At 41.1% G+C, this 25462-nt stretch overlaps 1 protein-coding gene across 1 annotated transcript in view; it reads left to right on the top strand.

Annotated features, from left to right (window-relative positions):
- LOC127412351 (pro-neuregulin-3, membrane-bound isoform) overlaps positions 1-25462 on the top strand; it is a 544136-nt gene that overhangs the window by 315482 nt on the left and 203192 nt on the right. Inside the window, 1 exon segment of the mRNA XM_051648631.1 lies at positions 10885-11014. Coding sequence (XP_051504591.1) covers positions 10885-11014 — 130 coding nt within the window.

Here is a 25462-nt window from a genome sequence, read left to right as displayed (position 1 = left end):
GAGCCCTCCACTAGGGACAGCAAGCTACATATGTTTATGCTATCCTTACTGCAGGATTACATTAACTTGTGAACTACTGAACTGTCCAGAGGAGAAAAAATCCCAGAGCCTGTCAGCCAACAGTATAGTACCACAAGCAATGCACAATTACAGCATAAAATGTGGCCTTCTTTCTGTGATAGGAAATTGCCATTGACCTCTTCATTCAGATGAGAAATGGAGGGAGAGAGAAAGTTGAGAGAGCAAGGGAGACAGAAAAAAATAAAATCACTTGGAATGCTTTGAAATTGTCAGAAATTTATGACATGTTTACTGAACAACAAGTGCTTTGTGATGAGGGAAAGGCCACTGGACTTATTCACTGCATCACATTTCTGATCAACCAAATTATTGAAGCCTTTGTTGTAAACTGTGATCTTTTTTTTTAGAAGATCCATTTCAATGAATTCCACTACTGGATTGCTGTAGCTCCATCAGATATATGACATTTCGCCAGATATGAGTATTCAAAGATAAGCAGCTATTTTGTTGACATATTTCTCTAATGTCACAAGCTTTTGATGTATTTGTTGACAGAACGGGGAAATCCATTGGCTTAGCTTTACAAAGTATTGGACTGTGTAACAGACTCATTGATGTTACATCCTTTTTTAATCAGTAGGGCTGTCAAGTTAACATGATAATTTAGTACAATGTATTGATGCTGGATGCTCGATCCTTTTATAGAATATGAGGGCTGTCAATTTAACATGGTAATTTAGCACAATAAATTAAAAGAAAAAGAAAAATGCAATACAAATATTATTGCATTTAATCATGCCTCATGAAATGTACAAACTTTCTGTAATAAGCAATTTTCAAACCATCGTAAATCAACAGCTAACTCTGAGAGCTTTTTCCTATCTTCTCTCTATCACCTTTGAGCTCTCTCTGTATTGCTGTTTGTGAGCTAATCGATTCTCTGTGACCTTCACTGTATGTCAGGCCGCCAGGCACTCTGGGGGAATGTCACATCTGAGAGACGGCATCAGTGCTTGGCCCTGGGGAATCCCATCCCTTAACACCCCACACCTGCCTCAGCCAACAGAAACAAACTAAGATAGAGAGGGTGTCAGGGTCTGAGCAGATCTCCAATCTCTGAAGACAGTTGGCCCTATCTCAACCCTGACAGAGTAAACTGACAGCCTATAAGAAACCAGACTCTGTGAATACCAAGAGCTCAGTAATAAAGCTGAATGGCTACTAAGCTGTTATCAATGTCATCAGTGTACTGAGGGATGACTAATGAAGATCTTGTTCACTGCACAAGCCTTTTTTAAACAGAAAGCACAATCGCTTTACAATGATTTAGACAGTGATCTGTCAAAAGGGCCGGCCATGAACCCAAACGTGGTTATTAGAAAATGACTTTTTTAAATTAAAAACAGTTTTATTTATGAAGGTCCTACTATCCTCATTGGAGGCGTACTGTCACCTGGTTGCCTGAACACATGCCAAATTAGCACCAGAAGGCTTGGTGGATATTGTAAAATTAATGAGAGCAAATATGATATCACCCACATCTGAAATTAGTTTCACTGTGGACAATGTTATTAGTCACTGCAAAAGAATCATGCAAATGTAGCAAACGCTGCATTAATCAATTTTAATATAACACTGGAAATTTTCTGATACAGTGGTTTGCTAATTGACTAACACAACTGTAATTTATTTTTTATACAATGATTATCCTACTGATATTATGAAAGAATACCATTCAAACCATTTGAGACAAACTTGTCTTTGAATGCAATGAACTCAAAGTCTTACATTAGTTAGGCAAATTAATGATAAATTAAAGAAGCATCTTCAATGTTGCAATCCCGTTTGAATTCCAGCATATATTTTAGCTTATTACCTCATAATTAATAGCCTCTCCAAGTTCAAGAGTATTTAAACAAAAAGTTTTGCAATGTTCCAGATAGAAAATTATTTAGTGTAATAATTAGACATATCACATGTTTGTTCATCATTCTGTATCAGGTGACATTCTTCCACCTAACCATGTCTTCTTTCTCTCACTTTATGGTTTGTGTCCATGGTAACCATGTGGAGGTTCTTTATCAGAATCAGAATAAGCTTTATTGCCAAGTATGCTTACACACAAGGAATTTGTCTTGGTGACAGGAGCTTCCAGTGTACAACCATACAAAAATAATACAAAAACAGCAGCAAGACATAGATAATAATAAAAAATAAAAAATAATTATACACATACATACAGACACACACACATACATACATAAACACATACACATGGGTGGTGCAAATCTAATACAATCTGTTATGTACAGTGTAAATACAAATCTGTTATGTACAGTGCATATTTTTTTTTTTTTTTTTTTTTTTTTTCAGAGGAATGAAATGGCAGAAGAGGTTGGATGTGTTGGATAAATATTAGAAAGACTAAACTGTGTATTGCACATAGTTATTGCTCAATGGGGCAATTTAACTGTTCATGAGATGGATAGCCTGAGGGAAAACACTGTTCCAGTGCCTGACGGTTCTGGTGCTCAGAGCTCTGAAGCATCGGCCAGAAGGCAACAGTTCAAAAAGGTAGTGGGCAGGGTGAGTGGGGTCCAGAGTGCTTTTTTTCCAGCCTTTTTCCTCACTCTGGAAGTGTATAGTTCTTGAAGAGGGGGCAGGGGGCAACTAATAATCCTCTCAGCAGTCCGAACTGTCCTTTGTAGTCTTCTGATATCTGATTTCGTAGCTGAACCAAACCAGACAGTTATTGAAGTGCAGAGGACAGACTCAACGACTGCTGAGTAGAACTGTATCAGCAGCGCCTGTGGGAGGTTGAATTTCCTCAGCTGGCGAAGGAAGTACAACCTCTGCTGGGCCTTTTTCACAATGGAGTCAATGTGGGTCTCCCACTTCAGGTCCTGTGAGATGGTAGTGCCCAGGAACCTGAATGACTCCACTGCTGCCACAGTGTTGTTTAGAATGGTGAGGGGGGTCAGTGTTGGGGTGTTCCTTCCAAAGTTCGCAATCATCTCCACCGTTTTGAGCGTGTTCAGCTCAAGGTTGTTTTGACTGCATCAGACAGCCAGCTGTTTAACCTCCCATCTGTATGCAGACTTATCATCATCTCGGATGAGGCTGATGACAGTGGGGTCATCTGCAAACTTCAGGAGCTTGACAGAGGGGTCCTTGGTGATGCAGTCATTGGTGAAGAGGGAGAAGAGTAGTGGGGAGAGCACACATCCCTGGGGGGCACCAGTGCTGATTGTACAGGTGCTGGAAGTGAGTTTCCCTGTCTCACAAGCTGCTGCCTGTCCGTCAGAAAGCTGGTAATCCACTGACAGATAGACATGGGAACAGAGAGTTGGTGTAATTTATTCTGGAGAATAGCTGGGATGATTTTGTTGAAAACCGAACTGGAGTCCACAAAAAGGATCCTTGCATATGTCCCTGGTCTGTCCAGATGTTGCAGGATATGATGCAATCCCATGTTGACTGCATCATCCACAGACCTGTTTGCTCGATAAGCAAATTGAAGGGGATCTAGAAAGGGTCCAGTGATGTTCTTCAGGTGGGCCAACACCAGTCTCTCAAATGATTTCATGACCACAGACGTCAGGGTGACAGGTCTGTAGTCATTAAGTCCTGTGATTTTTGGTTTCTTTGGGATGGGGATGATAGTGGAATGTTTGAAGCAGCCTTCACACTGCTCCAGTGATCTATTGAAGATCTGTGTGAAGATGGGGGCCAGCTGGTTAGCATGGGATCTAAGACATGCAGGTGAAATGCCATCTGGGCCCTGTGCTTGGTGCTGGGCTTTATGTTTGTTCTGTTCAAAATTCTAACATCAATCAATGTCTCTCTGGTCAGATTAATAGCTCTGTTCACATGTACTGTATTCAGCAGGTGAGTTTGCAAACATTGTGAAGACAAGAACAAGAACAAGAGCACAGTTACATTTTACTGGCTTAAGCAAGCCTCCACCAAAGTGAACTCAACACTATTAATCACAGAAGTCTTTCTGCCAAATACTGTAGTATACTGCCTCCTGTATTAATCCACTGAAACCAGAGAGAGTGATTTCATTGTCTCATCTATCATCCTTCTATAATTGATAAGGAGCAAACCAAATACCATGCTTATACTGTAGTATAAGCTTCATGCACACTGTACAACAGCCCCCTATCTGTCAGTTATAACAAGCTGTACAGGACAGAGTAATGAGGAAACATTTGGTTGCTCATCCCAGAGAGGTATGGATGAGGTGTCTTGGATTGCTTGGTGGTTATCCAGTGCTCTTTGATGTTGCTTCAAAGTGTTTATTGTTTTTTTTGTTTTTTGGTGGCCATCTGAGGAGATGTCTCAGATGGTTAGTGAAGTGGAAAGGAAAATGTTGAAAGGTATTGATTTTAATATGGTGATGAAATAATTCTAAAAAGCATTGTGATCCCCATGTACTTCTCAGTGCTTCATAAAATTGTGTAATCAAATAGAAGATGGTAGAATCCCTGCTAGAAGAAGATAAAAACAAAAACAAATTTCCTATACCAGCCTAAGATGGTTTGTTGGTCTTAGCTGGATTATCCTGTTATGTTGAGTCATTTTTAGCTCATTTCATAGTTAAAAACATTGAAAACAATGAATGAATCAATAATTTAAAAAAATAAATTACTGTACATTTTCATGATTTTTGTTTATATTTATGTCAGGGTGTTTTGGGTGATTACTAGGGCATTGCTAGGGTGTTGCTAGGTGGTTTCTAGGCAATTACTTAATGGTTGCAAAAAGTCAAAAGAGACAATCCTCAAGTCTCTATGATATTCTGTCCCCTAAATATGTGTGGGGACCTTTTCAATGGAAGTCTATATTATGAAATTAAAATTGTATTGAATAGAAAACATAATTCTGTACTTGCTTCAAACAGATACAAGATGTAGGTATTCTAGTTATCTTCTTTTTTTTTTTTTTTTTTTTTTTTTTTTACTCACAATGAAGAATTTAATGTATATCTACTGCAAAAGAATTGTACCGCCATTGATATATGTATTGGTGCCACTCTTTCCAGATGAAATGCAATTTTAAAAAGCTTATTTTTAAATGTGAAAAAAAAAGTGTTTAAGTGTTCTCCCAGCCTGAAAAGTGCCCAAAAAACGTCCTGGTTACTTGCGTAACCTCCGTTCCCTGATGGAGGGAACGAGACGTTGTGTGAATATAGTGACACTAGGGGTCACTCTTGGGAGCCCGAAACACCTCTGGTCTTTGATAAAAGGCCAATGAAAATTGGCGAGTGGTATTTGCATACCACTCCCCCAGACATACGGGTATAAAAGGAGCTCGTATGCAACCACTCATTCAGGTTTTGTGCTGAGGAGCTGAGACAAGGTCCCGGCTATTTCAGCGGGTAGTTCAGCATTGTGGCAGGAGGGACACAACGTCTCGTTCCCTCCATCAGGGAACGGAGGTTACACAAGTAACCAGGACGTTCCCTATCTGTCACTCACTCGATGTTGTGTCGATGTAGTGACACTAGGGGTCCCTATACGAAATGCCGCAACTGGCTGAACTGTGTTATGTTAAACGGGGTGTGTGTAATGGGCAGACCACTGTACCAGCGCACCAGGCCGACACATAACCTCCCCCAACGCTGTTATGAGTGTCGAACGGCCCTTCGGGGACAAGTCAACTGCCCAACAGATAGAGACAGGCTAGCCCAGTCGTGGCCTCTTATACTCCCCCCCACCCCCCAAAAAAAGGAATTAACCGACTGGGGCCACCAGGTCTACGTCGGGGGGGTGTCCCTCCCAAGGGGAAGACACCGTGGAGACCACACCCCACCCAGAAAGTGGGGAGGTATTTTGAGTGGAAATATGTCACATGGTCTTGCTGAACTTTGTCGGAAGTATGTCATATGGAGAAGTCCCATGGTAGGTCCTACCCTACAGAGGAGGATTTTCTACATACATGGTGACTGGGGCAGTCACCCATTTCCTTGGGCAGAACTGACTGGGGCAGTTCCTCTGCCCAAGGAAGACGCAGTTTACCAACAGGGAAACAAATTAGCGGAAGATATACGTCACATGGGGTTACCTATGGGGAACCACCACATGCAGAGCACCTACCCCAGTACAGGGCTTAGTTAGCACATGTACTGAGCCGGCAGCGAGTTTCTCCACGAACTCGTCTGCCACAGGGCTCTGAGGAAATCACCCAGGGAACACAGTTTGTGAGCACTACTAGGAGACAACCATGTACGTCTTCAGCTCAGGGGAGGTGAAAGGCGCTATGCACAAGTGATACACCCAGCCAGCTGTCCCGGACTTACCTGCTTGTGCGTGCCACTACACAGGATGAAACCGGTTCCACCCAGAGATTGTAAAACCTTGCAAAGGTGTTGGGTGTTGCCCAGCCCGCTGCTCTGCAAATGTCTGTTAGAAAGGGGCCACTGGTCAAGAACCAGGAGGCCGCTACACCCCTGGTAGAATGGGCTCGTAGCCTTGCTGGGGGCAGCACGTCCTGGGTGTGATATGCCATTGTTATGGCGTCAATGAGCCAGTGGGCGATCCTCTGCTTGGAGACAGTGCTTCCTTTCCGCTGTCCACCAAAGCAGACAAAGAGCTGCTCAGAGACTCTAAAGCTCTGCGTGTGATCCAAATAGATGCGTAAAGTGCGCACCGGACACAGCAACATCAGGGCTGGGTCTGCCTCCTCCTGGGTCAGCGCTTGCAGGTTCACCACCTGGTCCCTAAAAGGGGTCGTGGGAACCTTGGGCACATAGCCCGGTCGGGGTCTCAGGATCACATGAGAGTAGCCCGGACCGAACTCCAGGCATGTTTCGCTGACAGAGAACACTTGCAGGTCTCCTACCCTCTTGATGGAAGTGAGCGCAGTTAGGAGGGCAGTCTTCAAAGAGAGAGCCTTAAGCTCAGCTGACTGCAAGGGCTCAAAGGGGGCTCTCCGTAGACCCTGAAGAACTACAGAGAGGTCCCATGAGGGAACGAGGCACGGTCTGAAGGGATTCAACCTCCTGGCGCCTCTCAGGAACCTGATGATCAGGTTGTGCTTCCCTAAGGACTTACCGTCCACTGTGTCGTGGTGTGCTACTATAGTGGCTACATACACCTTCAAGGTGGAGGGGGACAGCCGCCCTTCCAACCTCTCCTGCAGGAAGGAGTCTGACTGCGCATCTCTGGGGGTCTTCGCGTCGGGAAGAATGCCACTTAGCGAACAGACACCACTTAAAGGCATACAGGCACCTCATAGAGGGAGCCCTAGCCTGAGTGATCGTGTCTACCACCGCGGGTGGTAGGCCACTTAAGTCTTCCACGTCCCGTCCAGAGGCCAGACATGGAGATTCCAGAGGTCTGGTCGCAGGTGCCAGATGGTGCCCCGTCCCTGAGAAAGAAGGTCCTTACTCAGGGGAATTCACTGGGGGCGGGGGGGGGCTGTCATGAGGAGCGTGAGGTCCAAGAACCATGTCTGGGTGGGCCAGTAAGGTGCTACCAGGATGACCTGCTCCTCGTCCTCCCTGAACCTTGCACAGGGTCTGTGCAAGTAGGCTCATTGGGGAAATGCATATTTGCGAAGTCCAAGGGGCCAGCTATACCGAGAGGTGCCTCTGTCAGGGTGTACCAGAGTGGGCAGTGGGAGGATTCTTAGGAGGCAAGCAGGTCTACCTGTGCCTGCCCGAACCGACTCCAAATCAGCTGGACCACCTGAGGGTGGAGTCTCCACTCTCTCCTGAGGGTAACCTGCCATGACAGTGACGCGAGGGGACAAGGACAGGCCGAAAGGGAGGACCTTGTACTGATACGCCCGACCCTCAAATGTAAACCGCAGGAAGGGTCTGTGTCGAGGTAGAATCGAGACGTGGAAGTACGCGTCCTTCAGGTCTACCGCCGCGAACCAATCTTGACGCTGGACACTTGCTAAAATGCGCTTTTGCGTCAGCATCTTGAATGGGAGTCTGTGTAAAGCCCGGTTCAGTACTCACCGGTCCAAGATTGGCCGCAACCCACCGCCTTTCTTCGGTACAATGAAGTAGGGGCTGTGAAACCCCCTCTTCATCTTGGCCGGAGGGACAGGCTCTATCGCATCATTCCGTAGGAGGGTAATGATATCCGAACGCAAGGTAGCGGCATTTTCGCCCTTCACCGAGGTGAAGTGGACGCCGCTGAACCTGGGTGGACGCTTGGCGAATTGAATCACGTAGCCGAGTCGGACGGTCTGGATTGGAAAGCGCAAGCCAAACATCCAAGCTCCGGGCGAGGGGGACCAAGGGGACAATCTCATCGGCTGTACTGATGGTGCCTGAGGTGCCACGCCATGTCATGGCCGTGCTGAGTTCAGGGACATCAAAGAACTTTTCTGGCTCCTTGTGACCACCCCTGGAAAAGCCTTGGACGGGGGAGGAAGAGGCCTGTCCTCGTGACCCGTGGAGACTGTCACATCGGGGGCAGATTTGTGCCATAGCTGGGTGCGCAGGGGCGGGGAGACCACCGCTGGAGCACCGAACCTGCAAAAATGGAATGGTGGATGGTGGTCGTGATGACGGCCGTGCACACCGGGTATGTGACCCAGGGAACAAGGAAATCGCTCTTGCTGAACTCTTGGGTACCGCAGCCACTTGGGCATGCGACGCAATTAAATGCAAAGGTAACAAAAGATTCTCCTCCTGGCCCTCCACCGGGGGATGGAGTTGTCTGCTTACCAGCTCCAGAGCAGCGGGTTTCATCGTCCCTGGGTTGCCCGTCTCAGGGGCACTTCGAAGCCTTTCACGGGTTCTTGGTGGCTGAACGTGAGACGGGTATCATCTGCTTCCTGCGGTGGGATCCACGTCGGGGCCGGGCCGCAGGGGCGGGCTGCGGTGGAGCCAGTGCAGTCACCGCAGGGGGACCCCCTTGGCGACGAGCAGATGGGGTGCAGGATCTTGAGCTGCGCCGGGGCAGGATGTGCCAGATAGCCTCCATCTGCTGCTTCACCACTGAGAACTGCTGGGCAAAGTCCTCGACATTGTCACAGAACAGGCCAACCTTGGAAGTGGGGGCAGCAAGGAACCGTGCCTTGTCGGCCTCTCCCATCTCGACCAGGTTGAGCCAAAGCTCCTGCATCAATCCCGGGATGGAACTACCCTTGTGCATTTCCTTTAGCGCCTTGGCTTGGTGGACTTGCAGGAGAGCCATGGTGTGCAGGGTGGAGGCGGCTTGTTCTGTGGCACCGTAGGCTTTGGCCGTCAGGGACAACGTAAACCTACAGGCCTTGGACGGGAGCTTTGGGTGCCCGCCCCAGGTGGCAGCGCTCAGCGGGCCTAGGTGCTCCGCAAGCGCCTTATCCACTGGGGGGATTGCCGAATAGCCCTTGGCCGCCCCACCATCGTAGGTAGTGAGGACGGGGGAGCTGAAAGATCGGGACCGGGCAGTAAAAGGTGCCTCCCACGACCTTGTCAGCTCCTCGTGCACTTCCGGGAAGAAAGGAACTGGGGCGGGGCATGGCTGTGAGCCACGAGCCCAGGAACCAATCATCAAGCCGCATGGGTTCAGGGGAGAGCAGAGGCTTCCACTCTAGCCTGACGTTCATGGCTGTCCAAGAAAGCATGTCCGTCATCTCCACGTCAGCCTGTGACTGGGCGACCGCACCCGAAGGGAGGGGCCCAGCTGAGGCTTGCGCGTCTGAATGGATGAGCCCGCTCTCCGATGCTGCGCTCAAGAGCTCATCACCTTCACGGGCTCCGAATAAGAGGTCGAACTCGCCATGAGACGAGCCGGTGGACTCATCCGGAAGCCCAGACGAGCGTGCTGGGGAATGGGAGGTCCGTGGGGGGATACCCGGCGGAGGTGGTCCCATCGGGGTCCCCAAATTGCCCCCAGTGCTAGCCGCGCTGGCCTCATACCCGTGGGTAGAAGGACCGAGGCGGGGAGCCTCTGGGATGGCTTGCTTTCTTACGAAGGCAAGCCGCGACCGCATCGTTGCTGTGGACATGTTCTCGCAATGAGTACATGACCCATCCACGAATGCTGTCTCCATGTGGGCAGCGCCAAGACACGAAAGACAGTGATCGCGGCCATCAGAAGGTGAGAGATAACGACCGCAACCAGAAATAACACACAAACGGAAAGGCATCTTTCAAAAGACGCGTCTTTAAAAAGACGTTCCGTGTGTGCCGCTCTTTTAGAGATATATACTCTTTTAGAGAAATATACTCTTTTATTTCTGCCGAACCACCAAGGGGCGTTCTCTGCAGTGTACCAGTGCAGAGGGGGGAGAAGCCGCTGAAATGCACCGTCAGATCCAGCAGAGGTGAATGAACAGCCGTGGGAATTCAGCTCAGTGAGCATCGACCGTTTGGCTCCGAAGAGAAAATCTGAATGAGTGGTTGCACACCAGCTATTTTTATACCCGTATGTCCGGGGGAGTGGTATGCAAATACCACTCGCCAATTTTCATTGGCCTTTTATCAAAGACCAGATGTGTTTCAGGCTCCCAAGGGTGACCCCTAGTGTCACTACATCGACACAACGTTGAGATCAGCCTGGCCAGTCTGGGGATCTAGCTAAGACAGCTTAGGCTGGTTTAAGCTTTATTTATTTATTTATTTTCAAAAGAAATATGCGCTATGATATTTGAAAACTTCCAGTAAACATTTACATTCAAACTTGATCTAATTCATTTAAATTGTATTATGGCTTTAGTAAGAAAGTGTTTGATAACATAAATGTATATACAAATTTTTGTTTGATATTTATTTAAAACGATTGCAACAAATATGTGCCATTGTCCTCTATTATGCCATTTAGTAAAAAAAAAAAAAAATTCTGCTTTCTGCGTTATTCACCAAACCTTTCTATTCATCTGGCTGACTTCTCTTTTCCCTTTTTTGTCCTTCAGCATTGCCAACTCTACCACCTTTGAAATCTGAGCATTTCAAGCCATGTCAGGAGAAAGACCTGGCCTACTGCCTGAATGAAGGGGAGTGCTTTGTCATCGAGACCCTGAGCGGCCCACACAAACACTGCAGGTATGACAGCACTTCCTGTGTCTGCGCTAGGGGGAAAGGGTGGGATTGCTGTTCACTCAAGAAATAAATGGAATCTCTACAGATGGGAGTGTAGGAAATTAGTGACTTTGTGGCAGGGTATATTTACAACTGCCAGCATTCATCGCCAATAATATGTAAGAATAGTATAATGGAACACTAAATGTAATGTCCAGATTTAAACATGCCCGCATTTATCCACCAATAATATGTAGGATTTTATATGTAAATTAGTTTAGGTATATTGGCAGTGTTCGACCACCATTATATGACGGATAAATTACAAATGATCAGATTTGAAATCTGAATAAAAATTTTCCATCATTAAATATGTAATACAACAGGCTTGTTTATCTGCTCACAATTTATATGTGAGGAATTTTAGCTCAAGAACGGAATTATGATTAATTTGGGGAATATTGAAAGGAATTAAGGTGTACGTCTGATCACTTGACCACGCTGAGTTGATATAACACATTTGTTAACACTTTAGACTAATACTATTTTCATAACCATTGAAAATAATATCACACATATGTTGAAATATTGTTCGAGCATGGAGCGTAGGCCTTTAAGAATTAATTGATTACATTTTTTATCAAAATATACCACAGTCAAACCCTTTTTGAACACAAACAAGTCTTTATTTCTAATCTACAACATCAAACTAACTAACACACATAGACGAACATAAAACAAGGTTGGAGAGTGAACTGTAACAGAAGGTGAATGGAAATTATCTGTAACAGAGAAAATTGAATTTATGGAGTCTATAGACCATGCCATTGATACTTCATTTAGTATTCCTCGATTTGCAAAAGTGAACATATTTTATCCTGACTTTTATATCTTAAATAAAACAAATGATATGAAAAATAGTTAACTAACTATTTCAACACGGATAATGCAAGATTAAAATTCATAGTCACCTATTTCTAAGTTATAAAAGTGGTTACAAGTCACTACACATATTTTAAAGGTTACATCAGGCTATAATCATTTGTGTAAAATACATTTTTAATATCATAAATAGACTGTGCGTTGTGCAGTGTAGAATGATGATACAATGGAGTCTTTTGATAGCGTTGTAGTTCATAATGCCTGTATATGTATTGTAAAAACCCAAGAAAAGTTAGTTTTATGCCTTTGGAGATGATAGAAAAACACTAGTTTTGGTCCAGCTAAAGAGAGTTTCCAGGGGGATGCTTCCAAAGACAGTTTTCAAGCTCTCTTTTTTTTCTCCCCAATTTGGAATGCCCAATTCCCAATGCGCTCTAAATCCTCATGGTGGCGTAGTGACTCACCTCAATCCGGGTGGCGGAGGACAAATCTCAGTTGCCTCTGCTTCTGAGACCATCAATCCGCACATCTTATCACGTGGCTTGTTGAGCGCGTCACCATGGAGACGTAGTGTGTGTGGAGGCCCACGCTATTCTCCGTGGCATCCATGCACAACTCACCACGTGCCCCACCGAGAGCGAGAATCACATTATAGCGACCATGAGGAGGTTAACCAAATGTGAGTCTACCCACCCTAGCAACTGGGCCAACTGGTTGCTTAGGAAGCCTGACTGGAGTCACTCAGCACGCCCTGGATTCGAACTTGCGACTCCAGGTGTGGTAGTCAGGGTCTATACTTGCTGAGCTACCTAGGCCCCTTCAAGCTCTCTCTTGTCTTGTACAGAGTTTCTTAGCATGTGACAGTCATACTTCCACAGTAAATATCTCGTGCTCCCTTATTAGTCCATTTTCTAAGGGTAGCAAACTGGTCCAAGAAGCCTTAGTCTAGGATTCTATGTTTTCCATTGCAATCCTGAGAGTTTCTTGGGAGAGTCTCTTGCAGATGGTGGAGATGGCCATGTCATATTATGATTTCCTGATTTATAACATGAGTGAGGAGGGGTCTGAAGGAAGGTTATGTGCTATTCTATAAAATGTCCTTTGTTCAGACAATGGTTGAAAATAGTAATGCATTTAATGTATGTGTGTCCACGTGTGTGTGAGTGTGTGTGTGTGTGTGTGTGAGAGGGGGAGGGGGAGGGGGAGTGCGAGAGTGTTTCCCACAGATATTTCAGATAATATAGAAACTGCTGTATTGATCAAGTGTATCTAGCTTTGATACAGCTCTAGCCTTCGTTGCTAGTTCAAAAATTTCACTTTAGAACTAGCAACGGAGGATACGCTGCTTTTCGGCATTGGAGTAACAAGGTAGTGTGTGTGTGTGTGTGTGTGTGTTTGTGTGTGTGTGTGCGAGTGAAAGCGAGGGGGAGGGGTAGCACTGTGCATTCCATTATAGCTATGTGTGGCTGATTAGGATGAAATACATTGAAACATAAAAAGCTTCACATATTAAAAGTTATTTTGAATAAAAGAAACTGTTGTATTGATCAAGTCGCGGGGGATGCGGCTATATTTGTTGGTCGCAACACAAGTCTCAATGTGTGTGTATGTGTGTGTGTGTGTGTGTGTGTGTGTACATGCGTGTGCATATGTGTGTGATCATGTGTAAGTACGTGGGAGACGAGGGAAAGACTTTTCAACCAAAATTTAAATAAATGTAGGATATTCTAGACATTGTTTGAGGTTCTTAACCGATTTACTTTAACCAGTGTCTTAGTTTATATGGTTATTTTGCTGTGGTAGCATGTATGGTGTGTGTGTGTGTGTGGGTGAGTGGGTGGGTGAGACGAGAGTGAAAGAGAGAGAGAGAGAGAGAGAGAGAGAGAGATAGGGAGTCCAAGGACGCTTTTCAATCGAAATTGAAATATATTTAGGATATTATAGACATTGTTTGTCATTCTTATCTGATGTACTTAACCAATGTCTTTGTTTTAATTGGTCATTTTGTTGTGGTAGCCTGTAGTGCTCTTTGAAATAACTGAAATAAATTGGCGAAGTGATATGGAACAGTTCTGTGGTCAAGACCTGGAACTACTTCATAGCCATGCGTTTACTTGAAAAACAATTGCACACCTTAGAACGTCCGTCAACCAATCAGAATCAAGCATTCAACAGACCCGTGGTATAACAAAGATTAATGAATGCTATAAAAGTATTGCTCATTGTTAGTTCATGTTAGCTAATGTTGTTAACTAATGTTAACAAATGGAACCTTACAAATGGAGGTATTCCTTTCTAATCATTTTCATGAAGCTGAGCATATACTGCATGTTGTATCCCATGCCATCCCTTTGTTGCCATTACATATAGGAGTTCAAATACAAGAATAATGTTGTGGTTACACAGAACTGAGCATATAGCCTTGACACATTTGATACAAGAAGTGATGTGTGAACACTGAAATGTGCCATGGGCAGGGGTTACAATAACTGAAAATTCTCTGTCATTTACAGATTTTTTGAAACATTGATGGCTAATTCCAAAAACTGTCCGTCATTTTGACATGCAGTATGGACTTTGTTGATGTTTAGTGCAGCATTTGGTATGCCCTGAGCCTCTAGACCCACAGGGGAAAAAAACAAAAAACAGCTCAATTGTTTTCTTCCTATACAACAAGATTATTTGAGAGCTTTTGTAACATTTGCTTAGGTTTTCTGCTTCTTAGCTGTTTCTCCTGATAAAAATACCTCAGTAATCTTACACATGTCTCCTCCAGAGTTTCAAATGAGATCTCATCAATGTTCCAATTAATACTTAGATTTTTTAAAGAAGCTCCCTCAGTTTGCACTCACTGCTTTATTTTTTTATTTTTTTTCACAGGCTGACAATGATTTATTTATTCATTCACTCAATTATTTATTTATTTATTTTATGCAATGTTGCAACAATAATCAACTTTTTGTAACCTATTATGCATACTACACTGACATGTTATATATTTCATTTTAGATTTACTGGTTCTCATTCAACAGTTCAAAACATTGTGCTTGAACTGTACAACTAATACCTTTTCATTAAGCTTGTTTGCACTCACTAATTTGCTGAAGTGCTATCACTGTAAGTTGACCTTTGTGTAAGATGTAAAACTCAGTCAGTACTTTTTACATGCACAGTTATAATCGAAATACAGCGGGTTTCATGAACAGGGCACAAGTATACATGGCACAGTGCGTAATCGGAAATTTTCAGGAAGGACATCAGTTTAGTAAATATTAAATACACGTTGTGCATTACCTGTTTTTTGGAGCATGTATGCACATAACGCCGAGGGCAATTGTGGTCCGATTGACATGTATACATTGCTGGATGAAACCGAGCTTTAATGCTAATATCTAGGTCTTGTAGTCCAACTTTGTAAAACTCTGTAACTGTATGATTTCAGTCAGACTAAAGCATTTACATGTCATCTTAAAAAGAAGAGTTATTGTTTTAGAAATTTAACTTGTGCATGTAAACGTACTGACTGATATTGGAAGGTTGTCCATGTTTTAGAAAACAAACTGAGTACCTTTCAAAGATGGTGTTTTCCAACCATGTGTGAGTCTTTAATGCACCTGTTAAAACATTAAAAATAATATATTTATTAATTAAAACTCACTAAAAACAGAAGTGATTAGGGTTAGCCAGAGTTTAGCATACAGATGAAGAGAGAGAATAACAACTGTGTGAAAATAGGGACAAGATGACTACCGGTAGATGCTGATCACTACGAGGCACTATAGGTACTTAACATATCAGGGGTGTGCTTCCCAGAAGCATCATTAGGCAACTATGGTCACAAGTTCCATCGTTGGTAATATAGTTCAATGATTTGATGTTTTCTGAAACCATAGTTCCAACGAACATCTGTAAACCGCATTGCAAAGTTGTATCGTTGTAGCTGTGGTTAGAAGCATAGTTCCTTGTTAGTTTGCTGTGTGGACAAGATTTGTCTTCGCTGAGGCTTCTTTATCTTTTATACCATATATATCTTCCATTCTGTCAACACTTTGACCACGTTTACATTCATTTATGAAAACAGCTTATAATGGGTTTTGCAGAAAGCGGTGATCTGAAACGTCACGTAAATGCAAATGCAGCTGTTTAAGAGATTAAAGGCTGTTAAGAGAAACCGCTCTATCACACACGGTTTCTGTCAGAGCAAACGGCATCTATGTGTTTATGTTAACATTTAAGTCGGGTTTATATCTTTTTGAAGAGTGCGTCATGTGCGTGTGTGCTCAAGTGCGTCGGGGAACCCCAAAGTCTTTTGTAGAGAGGAACCCCATCTATTGCAGCATTTGTATCTACACAGTTCAGCAGCTTTCTCGCATTAAATGGCTTTCTGGTGTTAAATGGCTATCTGGTGTACGGGTAAATAAGCTTTTATAAATTAATATTTTCAGAAGTTAATTACTCCACCCCCTGCTTAATGTCATTACCAACAGCTCTATATTGTTGAACCAATGTGGTTCGAACGATGGATGTGCGACATAGCGTTATTACGGTTTTGGGAAACAGCCATGACTAGATAGTTAAAGGAATAGTTCACCCAAATATGAAAATTTGCTTATAATTTACTCACCCTCAGGCCATCCAAGATGTATCCGAGTTTCTTTCTTCATCAAAACAGAATTTAAGATTTTTAGGATTTCATTTCAGGCCTCCTCCTTTAACCAATGCAAGTGAATGTACTCCATTTTTTTTTTATTGATTATTTTTAGAAACAAAACAATACTAATATACTTTTTAACTACAAATGTTCGCTTCCGTACATCTCTGTGATTCGCGCTCATGAGAGGGATGACGTAAGCTTGTTGGTAAGGTCACACGTCACGTGGAGGAGGAAGCAGGAAGCGCATCATTGTTTACAAGAGAAACTTGCACAGACCACAGACCAAGCGCCATTCACAAACCAAAACAGTCCAAAACAATTTCAAAACAATATAAAATCAAATAAAAAATAATTTCCAAATAATAATAAAAAAAAAAACATTTCTGCAGTAAATAACCATCCTTTATTTCGGTGCAATGCCATTGCGTTATCTACTTGTGCTTTTTCTTTAGCAGAAATATATAGGCTATATGACTGTCAGGAATTCAAGCCACACAAGTTGTAGTTAGTGAAACCAAGTGTGAGAGCGTTTACTGAGATTCACAGGATTTACAGTGTTTACACAGTGAGATCAATGGTACATGTGATATCACACAAAAGAGAAGCTTCACAAACGTATTTATACAGGCAGTGATGAGCGAGTGAATTGAGTGCAGGTGCAGTGAATTAGAAATAGGGTGATGAGGAGCAGAGCGCTGCGGGAGTTGCAGAGCCGAGGGAGGCGTGACAATGACAAAGTTTTCACACATACCTGAGTTCGCTGGAAAAACAGCACGGGCACAGCCTATGGATTCAGATATCGACCCTTTGTTTCTTTCGATGGTCTGAATCCTCAGGGGTAAAATGTTCACTGCACACCTTCCAGTATTTGAGAGAATGTAGGGGTGTACTGATATCCAGGTTCAGCGCGATAAGCCAGAGCTTCACTCGCTCATGATCATGTATAGGCAATTGATGAAAAGTTAATATTTTTCCCAGCGTGCATTTTCTTTGGGGTTTCTGAAGGTTGAATCATCCAGGATACACACACCAAATGACCATTTTGAACAATACACTTATACAAATAAAAATCTACAGCAAAGACAATTAAACCTTTGTACAGCGCTCCTCTCTTGTAAACAATGACCTGCCTCCTCCTCCACATGATGCGTGACCTTACCAACGAGCTTACATCATCCCTCTCATGACCGCGCATCACAGAGATGTACGGAAACGAACATTTGTAGTTAAAAAGTAAAAAAGTATTGTTTTGTTTCTAAAAATTATCAGTCGTTTGGGTTCAGAAGAACTTTATTTGTTGACTGGAGACGTGTGGATTATTTTGATGCACCCTAAATATGCATTTTGGACCGTCAAAAAATGGAGTACATTCACCTGCATTGTTTAAAGGAGGAGGCCTGAAATTAAATCCTAAAAATCTTAAATTCTGTTTTGATGAAGAAAGAAACTCGGATACATCTTGGATAGTCTGAGAGTGAGTAAATTATCAGCAAATTTTCATTTTTGGATGAACTATTCCTTTAAATTCTCTGTTCACATTGTTCTTTCTGGGTCCAAATCACGGGGTGTTTGCATCATGAATATGAGTACTGTACCACCAAGAGTACTAGCTAGATAAGGACTAAGGACTCCAGTATCACTGTGTTATTGAAGTGTTTTTACCTTTGGAGTTTCTACCAAAAATTTTCATGCACAGAACAGCACTTAAGTTTGTCTGCCGGGAATATCTTGCAAGAAATGCGAAGAATGCAATTTATTCAAAAACAAGCAGCTATGAGTAATGCATTATAATATAATATGTACGACCAGGAGCATGCAAAGATGCAACTTATGTGTCAGCAAGTAATGGTTTATTTAGGACGGGTAAGAACCAACTGCCTTATTCTAATTGCAAACCGTACCAGAGTTCACGAACCCCAGACGATTTTGTCAAGCAGAGTTTGGAAAACCGCTTTTACACCAACCAAATAAAACAAATTCTGACATCAAACCAACTCAGGTCCAGTCCAGATGCTCAAGTGCAGGGGTGTCAAACTCGGTTCCTGGAGGGCCAAAGTCCAGCAGAGTTTAGCTCCAACCCTAATTAAACACACCTGAAGCAGCTAATCAAGGTCTTCAGGAGTGCTTGAAGATTACAAGGAGGCATTTTGGAACAGGGCTGGAACTAAACTCTGCAGGGCTGCGGCCCTCCAGGAACTGAGTTTGACACCCCTGTTCTAGTTTATTAGAGGACATGCTTATCAATTATTGATAATAATAATAATAATAATAATAATAATAATAATAATAATAATCTGGTGTAAGGAAAAGTTTTTGTAAACAAAAGGAAGAATCAATCCAATTTCACCATGATATATTTTTTACGGATTTTGTTTCACTTGTAAATTACATCATCCACTTTGCTCTTCCTAGAGTCCCTCGCAACAACAGCAGAATGCCACTCTATCTACTGTTGAAGTGTTTCTATTGTTTTCGTTTCACCTCCTGGGGAAATAGTATCTTTATGATTCATTCTCTTCTCATTCTACTAACTCTCGGAAATCCTGAGAAGCTTTCTTGCCTATGCTATCACTCAACTGTCTGAGACATTAAAAGACAACCTGCCCAGATATGTGGGATGTATACTGCTGTGCAAAGGGTAAATGCAGTTATACATTTTGTCAAAATTTAGTTTGGTCTCTTAAACTAAAAACCTCGTTACAGATGGGTTTGGCTCAACTATGCTCAGATTCAGAGAAAACAAGTGTGGAGATGTTATAATTCACAGTATAAACTCTGTAAGCCAAAAAAAAAAAAAAAAAAAAGAGAAAAAAGAAAGAAAAACTGTTAAATACACTTTAAAATATAGCAATATTGAATTATTTGATCAATTGTATATTTTTCATTGATCATAGATGTCTTTATGTCAAAGCTTGGAACCCCTGTAATGTTGCATGTCGTCAGCCAAGCTTGTCAGAGTAACTCTTGTTTGAAAGCCCAAAGATAAGTACAGACCTAGTTCATAATTGTTTTTGGCACTGAGAAAGACTGTGAAGTTAACATAGCTTTCTCTTTGGGTTGATTATAGTAGACCTGGGTACTCGTAAGCAATGAGTAAACATATTTATAGCATATCTGGGATGCAAGAAATCAGTCCCTCTCTCAATAGATTGACATGTTTTCCATATTTTGCATTGTTGGACACTAATACCGCATGCAAACAAATCATAGTGTGCAAACTAAGATATATAGCAGAATATATAACTACTTACCCACAGGGCCACATAGAGGAATAACCCCAACCAACACTGTATTTTTAGACTGCATTTCACTGCAGTCACTATGATTGAAAAGGAGTTGGATGCACCTCTTAGATTGGACATACAGTATAATGTAAATGTAAAATTACATAAAAACATGACAAACTCATTACACATCATAAAAATTACATTAATTTGAACATTACAAATTTAAATTGGTCATTTTTAAATGGTTAATATCAAGGCTTAGCTTTTTTTTTATTTTCTTGACAAAAACATTCAGAATTTACTTTATTTTTGAATGACAATTTTCCATCCTCTTTTTGACCCTTAGAATTAAACAGCCCTAAAACAAATATTACGGCCTAAAAATGTAATATCCACTCTTTTCCATTTTTAGGATCGAGCGACAGGTTCTGCACACAACCAGAAACAGCAAAATTTTTGACAGCCTTAACCACATTTATCATTTGTTTCCCTAGTGTTAGAAATAATATTATCTAAACCACTTCCTCCGTATTGGCGGGCCAAGTTTCTGAACACAAAATTGGCATTGGTGACATTGGTGGTCATTTTTTTCTTTTTTTTTTTTCATCTGTCAAAAAATTGTGGAAGTATAAAACAAGTATGACAGTATGAAGTATGAAAAAAGCTGCTTAGTTTCAATAAATGGTCTTTTTAATAGGGTTAGGTTTAGGGTTAATAGAGCTGACAGGACAAAAATAATTCAAATAAATGGAATGTTAATAAGAGAACAATAGGAGTTGTACAGAAATGAAAGAAAATCTGTGACTCAGCCAGCCCAACACTGCCTTGTGACTCAAAGCCTAACTAAGTCACTGTTACTTATCCTATCCAGGAGGTCGGCATTGAATTTCTGCTCCAGTGCTGGTTTGCGTGTAAAAGCTTGGCTCTTGTTAGCACTGAGATGGTAAGCCTCCACTAACACAACGGTACTACACCAATCCTAGTTTGCCACCACGTGGGGTCAAAACAAGAGCTGAACCTCAAGAAAGTCCTCTGCCAGTACCACTGATGAGCAGCCACATATACAATGCTGAGGGTTTATGGTCTGAGTGGACTATTGGGAGGAAGCAAGACCATGAGATTAATGTCAAAAGGCTGTGGTGTTCGAGGTTTTAAATTGGATGTGAATTTTGTGGTTACAGCCATAGCCTGAAGCTATGATACAAATATACAAATTATTTGTGATGGGTTTTGTCTTGGGATGGATTATGAATGCACACAATGCTGAAATATGCAGACAAATATTGTCTTATTAATAAGCAGAGAGAGAGCGAGAGAGAGAGAGAGAGAGAGAGAGAGAGAGAGAGAGATTGATTTTTAAAACACATTTATTACAATTTATTTCCACTTATATACAAAAAAACATAAACACCTAATTAAATAAAAAAATAAATAAAAAAAAATACATACATTTAGTAAAATGAAGTTCGTTGTCTACAACAGAGCACAAAACCTCTCCATAGCACCAAACATCCTCAAACATTGCAATACATGAAGTAGCTTTATAAAAACTAAAATCAATCAACAATCTTGAATTTACCATGGCACAAAAAATGGACACAAGATTAAAATACTGACTTAAAATAAATTAAAATACTGAATTTTATCTTTCCTACTCATGTATATTACCAATTTACTTTTACCCAAAATAAAATTTAACAGCTGAGACTCTCTCTGTCGTCTCCTTGTATATTTAACACCAAAAATGAAAGTTTGCATTGAAAATTCATCATCAAAGGATTTAAACAAGTTCTGTAAAACCTCAAATAAAGGTTTAAGTCTATAACAATGCATAAAAACATGAAAACCTTTGAGAGCAAAAGGGACATTCTTGGCTGACATCAGGATTCATCACAGATATAAAGGCATTTACAGCAATAATACAATGTAAAATTCTCCACTGCAAATCTCAAATTTTTTTAGTTAATGGTGGCTTGTAAAACATTCTCCAATTTGGCAACTAACAACTTCATCCAAATCTAAAACAGTTCGCCAGAGTGTATCTATTCTTCCATTTAGTGCTTTTTTATTAATACATTTAACACATGACTTATACATATTTTTGCCATTCACTTCTTCAAAGTTCATGTCCATTAATTTTTCTGATTCCAGAAAAATTCCACCATGCTCCTCTAAATTAGGTGAAATCAACAACTTGGGAAAAAGATCTTTATCATTGGGAGTAATTTCTCCATCACAATATTTCCTGAGTAAATCGGTCCCTTCTACTGTAAGAAGAGTCTGTATCTTTTGTAGTAATTTTTCAATCATACGAGTGGATCTAACCCCCAATTGCATTGCCACCGCATCCACCTCAATAAGATCTGGTCCTGCCAAACATATAAGTTGACGAAGAGTTACCACATTAGCATTTATAAAGGCTTCAGTCAATGAAAACGTTGCACTTGTTATGTCCAGTCTTGCACCATAAACCAAAGGCTCTTCCAGAAGAGTCGTCTCCTTTGGAGTTTAAAAAGACTCCATAATTTAATTTAATTTAATTTAAAAATGTTCCGATAAAAAACTGGAAAATTCGCCACATTTAAAGTTTTTGGATCCAATAAAAATAAGGATTTGTCCAGACTTAGACCTGCAACGGTTTTTAAAATAGCACTTGCCACTGGTCTCTAACTTACAGACTCTGGGCCTTGTCAGGAAACATTGTGTAAACTGTACACGAAAGGTCGCCGTCCATCTTTGCAAATGCGCAAGTCCTTGTCCATCTTCTTCTTTTGGTAAGTACAAGATGTTATGGACCACCCAGTGCATTTTATCCCAGTAAAAGTCTATCAACATTGATTGGATCTTAGCAAGAAAAAGTGGTGGCGGGTCAACACAAGTCAGCCGATGCCAAAGAGATGAAGCAACAAGGTTATTAATAATAAGGGTTCGACCTCTATAAGACAATATTTGCTTGATCCACTTCCATTTATCCAAATGGCCCTTTAATTTCTCAGCCATCTCTTCCCAATTTTTTAATTGAAAAGACTCATCTACCAAATAAACTCCCAAATACTTTAAACCATCTTTTTTCCACATCAGACCATTTGGGAGTTTGGTGGTCACAGTTTGCCAATCTCCCAACAAAACAGCTTCACTTTTTACCCAATTAACCTTTGCAGCTGATATCATCTCAAAATCTTCAACATTTTTCATTAAAATGTTCACATAATTTTGCTCTTTAACAATAACAATAATGTCATCAGCATAAGCTGATAAAACACAAGTCATTTCACAGTTCATCAAGGATAGGCCTTTTACAACCCTTCTTAATCTGTGCAAAAGTGGTTCTATTGCCAAGGTGTAAAGCATGCCTGATAATGAACAACCTTGCCTTACACCACGCTGAACATTAAAAGGAGCACACAAGCCACCATTAATTTTAAACATACTCTCAATATCATTATATAATAGTTTAATATAGCCTTTAAAAAACTGAATTAAAACCAAAGGCATCTAGAGTCTTCCATAAATAATCATGCTACACGGTCAAATGCCTTCTCTTGGTCAATGGAAATCAAGCCAAAATTTACACAAAAAATCTTTGAAAAATCAATCAAATCTCGAATATTTTCTTTTTTTTTTTATCAAATATAGATCGACCAGGCACACAGCAGGATTGATCAAGATTAATTATGTCCTCTAAAACTTCCCCTAATCTAATCGTCAATACTTTGGACAGAATTTTATAGTCAGAGCACAGTAATGACACTGGTCTCCAGTTTTTAATATCGCTTAAATCTCCTTTCTTTGGGAGGAGAGTAAGAACTACTCTCCGACTACTCAGTGGTAAAAAACCATGAACTAAACTGTCACTAAGAACTGTATGCAAGTTCTCTCCTATGATGGCCCAGTATGCTTTATAGAATTCAAAGGGAATTCCATCTATCCCTGGAACTTTCCCATTCTGCATACTCTGGAGGGCTTCATACAGTCCTTTTAAAGTAATTACTAAGTTTTGCATTGGCACTTTCAGAAATCTTTGGCAGATCTTCAAAGAAGATGTGATTAACATCTTTATCTGTCCTATGATCACAACTATAAAGATTTTTATAGAATGTTACTGCTCTTTTTCTCAGTTCGACTGGGTCTGATAAGAGAACCCCAGTTTCAGAACGTAAATTCTGTATATACCGTCTTTGACCATTCTTTTTTTCTAATCCGAAAAAAACTTTGATGGAACATCCATCTACTCCACATTCTGGAAACGTGATCTGACCAATGCCCCTTGTGCCTTTCTTTTATATAAATCAGACAAGGCTGATCTTTTCATAAAAATAGAATCTAAATGGTCTTGATTTCCTGTTTCTTGAATTAAAACTTGAATTTCTAAAATTTCATTTTCTAAATTTTTTATAGACTGAGTTAAATTTTTTGTGGCATTTAGAGTATATTGTTGACATAATTGCCTAATATTTACTTTCCCAATGTCCCACCATTCTTGTAAAGAAGAAAATTGATCTTTTTGTTCTCTAAAAGACTTCCAATAAAACTTAAAAACATCTTTAAACTGTAAATCTGACAGCAATGTCACATTGAAATGCCAATACGGACTATCTAACTTAACAGAACTTACAATCATTTTACACACAACCAAACTATGGTCAGAGAAACCTACTGGAACTATTGAGCCATTTATGAAGAAACTAAGATGATGTTTGAAAACATAAAATCTATCTAATCATGCCATTGACAACAAATTGTCACGAGCGTGTGTCCATGTATATTGTTTAACATTAGAATAAAACTTTCTCCATACATCACATAGCTCATTTGATATGTGTCTCCTGTAAAAACAGGACATCTATTTTATTCTGTTTTATTACTTCATGTATCTGTGCTCTCTTTCTGCAGTCTCTAGCCCCATTCACATTTAAAGATGCAAATGAATGTCGTTCATCATTGAAAATGAAAAGGAAACCAGACTACATAGGGCAAAACAACCAATAAGGGCATACAAACTAAACCATTTCATCATCATTACTCAATTGGAGTTGGATTTTTGTAATGATTTTCTTTAAACGATATACTTCTTTATCTGTAAATCTTCCTTCACCCATTGAACACTTAATATTCTGCAGAAGTCTTCTGAGATCTGGAAAATATTCAACAATTTGCACTCCTTTCATGTTTTTGGTCACTTTCAAGAACTTTCTTATCTCTTACACTCCATAGTCAAGACATGACCAACTGGATTGAGAGCAAACTGAGACATTGGAATCAGAGCATTCGCTCTCACTGCTTTCATTGTCCACCTTACTCTCTTGCTGATGTTTTCTGGTCTGTTTCAAAACCATGCTCTTGTTACTTTTTTCCTCTTTAGAGGTGTTTTAAAAACAACCTGATCCATGTCCATTAACATGATATCATTTTTAATTACACACTCCACGTTTGACTCAGTATCAGAAAGCTGAATCAAACTTGTTTGTGTGTTAACCAGAGCCTCTCCACAATCAGTGTTGTTGCTTTCATCAATCTCACAGGTTATCATTTCAGATTTTTTGGCATTTATTTCATCACTTTTGACACTTTGTCTAGTCAGATCAGAAACAACATTTTTTTTTTTTTTTGAGCACTAGAACTCAGCGCATTAGAAGTGCTGGCGACTTCTCCGTCTTCATTTTGCGCAGTGTTATCTTTAACATCATCATTCTGCTCACTGAGATGTGC

The sequence above is a fragment of the Myxocyprinus asiaticus genome, chromosome 21 (assembly GCF_019703515.2).
Source record: "Myxocyprinus asiaticus isolate MX2 ecotype Aquarium Trade chromosome 21, UBuf_Myxa_2, whole genome shotgun sequence".
NCBI lineage: Eukaryota > Metazoa > Chordata > Actinopteri > Cypriniformes > Catostomidae > Myxocyprinus > Myxocyprinus asiaticus.
This window is presented reverse-complemented; position numbering and strand designations above follow the sequence as displayed.